This window comes from Cryptomeria japonica, chromosome 3 (assembly GCF_030272615.1).
Source record: "Cryptomeria japonica chromosome 3, Sugi_1.0, whole genome shotgun sequence".
Lineage (NCBI taxonomy): Eukaryota > Viridiplantae > Streptophyta > Pinopsida > Cupressales > Cupressaceae > Cryptomeria > Cryptomeria japonica.
This window is the reverse complement of record NC_081407.1, coordinates 276243690-276247496: the sequence shown is the minus strand read 5'-3', so window position 1 is coordinate 276247496 and position 3807 is coordinate 276243690. Positions and strand designations below refer to the sequence as shown.

Below are 3807 nucleotides of genomic sequence, written 5' to 3'. Positions count from 1 at the left end.
TAAATTGCCTACAAAATTCATGGTTACAAAAGTAGTGCTTCTATTAGAGATGAAGTTTCATTAAACATAATAATGCATATAGAGGAAAGGAAAATTTTGAATTTTGTTTTTTTCATCCATCAATTGTTTAAAGACAAAAATGGTCAAACTTGAACATTAGAGAATACAAAAGTTTTGTGATAAAAAAGAAGAGAATTTATTTGTTACAAAGATTATTAGTTTGATAATGAACATAGTAACAACTATTTGTTATATCTACCTTTTATGCTTCTTCCCATCTTAAGATTCACGAAGTTAAAAATGTTGTTTTGATTAATAGATTTGTTACTTCATTTTAATTTTTATTTGCACAACCTTAAATCCTCTTGAACTATTATTTAAATAATTAAAATAAAATTATGATTCAAATGTATGTTTTTCTAACTTCTAACAACTAATTTAAAGAGATTACAATTTAGTTGTTAACTTAAATTTTTTTATTAAAGATGATGAAATCTTAGATAGAAATTGTAATTAGATTGTGTTATTAGTACCAAAGTAAATATTCATAAACTAAGAAAACCAAAATAATTACTCTACTCTGCTCAAACATCTTAGCATTACGTAAAATCAGAGGTGACACAAATGCTCATAACATTATGTAAAACATGAACTGACACATACATATGTAGATCATTACCAAGCAATTGAGCAACAAGTGACCAAAGTTAGCTTTATTTTATAATTCCTACTTAATACTATATCTAAACTATTTATGTCATCGGTCTACCCAATTAGAGCCCCTTAGTTACCATGGCCAGGAGAACCACCTCCTTGACCACCACCACCACGTCCTGGAGGACCATCCAAAAGGCCACACCCTACACCTCCACCATGTCCCGGAGGGCCATCACCATTATGTCGTGGAGGACCACCACCTCCGCGTCCACCACCATGTCCTAGAGGACCATCCATAAGGCCACGTCCTTCACCTCCACCATGCTTTGGAGGACCACCACCACCATGTCCTGGAGGACCACCACTGCGTTCACCACCATGTCCTGGAGGACCATCCATAAGGTCGCGTCCTACAACACCACCATGTCCTGGACCACCACCACCACCGCGTCCACCACCATGTCTTGGAGGACCATCCATAAGACCACGTCCTTCACCTCCACCATGCTTTGGAGGACCGCCACCACATTCATCACCATTTCCTGAAGGACCGTCCATAAGGCCACGTCCTACAACACCACCATGTCCTGGAGGACCACCACCACTGCATCCACCACCATGTCCTAGAGGACCATCCATAAGGCCACGTCCTTCACCTCCACCATGCTTTGGAGGACCACCACCACCATGTCCTGGAGGAGCACCACCGCGTTCACCACCATGTCCTAGAAGATCATGCATAAGGCCGCGTCCTACACCACCACCATGTCCTGAAGGACCACCTCCACCACGCCCACCACCATGTCCCGGAGGACCATCCATAAGGCCACGTCCTACACTACCACCATGTCCTGGGGTATCATCACCACCGCATCCACCACCACGTCTTGGAGGACCACCACCGCCTCCACTTCCTCCACAACACCCTCCTGCACGACAACGATCTCCATTAACTCGCTCTTCCGTCACCGCAACGTCAAGCAGGGTCGACGCAAATATAAAACCCAACAGAAGATAGCATATTATCTTCGTACCAGATGCCATTTCTCACTCCAAAACATTCAAAGAGAAACAACCAGGTTGGGGAAGCTCAGGTATGGCATTTCCTACTTATAGCCTTTTTCTCCATACTATTCGATCCCATAACAACGTGCGTACGTTCTGCTTAGGATGTTCCCCAATCCCACTGGCCGGCTTGTCCCACGTTTTAGATGGGGAAACGTTCCACATAACTAAGGATGTGGACCGGCCACCAACTAGTGACATATGTTTCTCATTAATTAATTACTTGAATAGTTGAAGATATTGACATATGCTTTTCATAAATTGTTTAGTAAAATATGCGGGCGCTGGACATTGATGGACATTTGATACTATCGTAATACACAGTTTGCTACTTGTTTTATATTGAATTGAGGTAAAAAGGTTACAGAAAACGCAACTATCCATTATTTCTGCAAACACCTCAATTTACCATCTCGGTACAATCCCGTCGAAGGGTCCTCGCAAATGTGAAATAGATTAAAGTCGCGTGATTATTGGGTATGGGTTTAACGCCATAAGAAAAATATATCGATCAGGAATCAACCGATTTTGAAATATCAAAGTATACGTCACATCAACTACATGATATGTTCATGCATATTGTGATGATAAAAATGATAATGAATAATGAGGGTACACATAGAAAATGGATTACGTGAATATATTAGAGCATTGATTTATAACACTTATTTTATTTGGCTGATTGATACCTTCATAAAAAGTTATCATCATTTTATGATATAGTCAACAAAATAATAAAAATATAACAAACTATTATATTGAAATACAATGGATCATTGAAAATAGGACAATGAATTCTTGTCTCATAGAAAAAATAGAAAAAAATACCACAAAAATAATTTGACATAATTTATAATTTATTTTAGGTTATATCAGATAACATTAGATTCTTAACTCGTAAAAGATTTATCAAATATTTACTTATTCATAAATATATTAATTTTTTTATATTTTTATTATATACCTAACGTTTTGGTGTCATTTATCTTTTAAATTAAATTAAATTTAAACTTAACTATCATTAAAAATTAAAATATAATTCTCATATAAATATAAAATAACTAAACATAAATATAATTTTAATGCATTCTATTAAAATGTCTATATAAACTATGTTTAATATATACCTAATATAACAATCAAATAGAAAACTTACCTATATAGAATAATCATAATAATGTGGTCATTTACTACAAATAAATGGATTTAAAATCAAATCTAAATTCATCATTAAAAGAAAAACAAAACACATTGATCATCTAACTATTAAACGCTTCTATCATATAAAACTAAACATCTTTAGAACAAACCAAACCTAAACTACTCATGTTCTCTAATGTTTGAACTCGGTATGAAAACTCAGACGTCCACATCACTCGTGGTGCCCGCATGCAGAAGAAATGGATCTACAGCAGCTGTTAAACCTCAAAATAGCAAAACAATTAACATTCATATGGTAATGTCCAGAAGTCCACGTCCCCACCTTCCATCGGATCTTTCTCCTGATCCTCAGATTCAAAGACAGAATCCCATTCTGCTGCTCGGCTCTCAAATGATCTGCAACAAACGAATCCAAACGAACGACGTTTCCATAGCAAAGAGGAGACACAACATTGACATAATTGTAGTCCTGGTAAAATGGTATTAAAGGGGTGTAGTGGGTGATCTGCTGGCCGAAGTAAGTGGTGTAGGCGGTGAATTGTAAGGCAGAGGTGAGCATATCATCACCTGTAACGTTCCACTGGCGGATAACGGCCTCTTTTATAGAGAATCGTGGGTTGTGGTGATGGAGGGATAAGCATATGATCAGGATAAGTAAAAGCATGATTAGGATCCAAAATAGGAGGCATTTGCAAAGCCTAGGCCAACCAAAACGTAGGTCTCCTGTCATGCTGACGATTGTGACTCCTATCAACCTGAAACCTAGCACCTCGAGCTTTCAAGCTTTGTTATGGACCAAAGTATAGGCCCATGAAAATGGCCAGAGAAAGAATATAAATTATTTATAGCCTGTGAAGGTCTGGCAGAATTCTCGTAGTCGGAAGCCGAACAAATTTTGCCATTTGCCCAGCTTTTCGAAAGGTC

The 3807-nt window shown here is 37.6% G+C and overlaps 1 protein-coding gene across 1 annotated transcript; it reads right to left on the bottom strand.

The window, feature by feature from the left end:
* Window positions 1-783: 783 nt before the first annotated feature.
* On the bottom strand, window positions 784-1701 carry LOC131063871 (glycine-rich cell wall structural protein 1-like). The gene has a single exon (XM_057997823.2). It carries the CDS (start codon window positions 1699-1701, stop codon window positions 784-786), a length of 918 nt encoding a protein of 305 aa, XP_057853806.2.
* Between the last annotated feature and the right edge of the window lie 2106 nt (window positions 1702-3807).

Coding starts and splice junctions, on each gene's coding strand:
- LOC131063871 (XM_057997823.2), bottom strand. CDS start 1,701: ATGGCATCTGGTACGAAGATAATATGCTATCTTCTGTTGGGTTTTATA.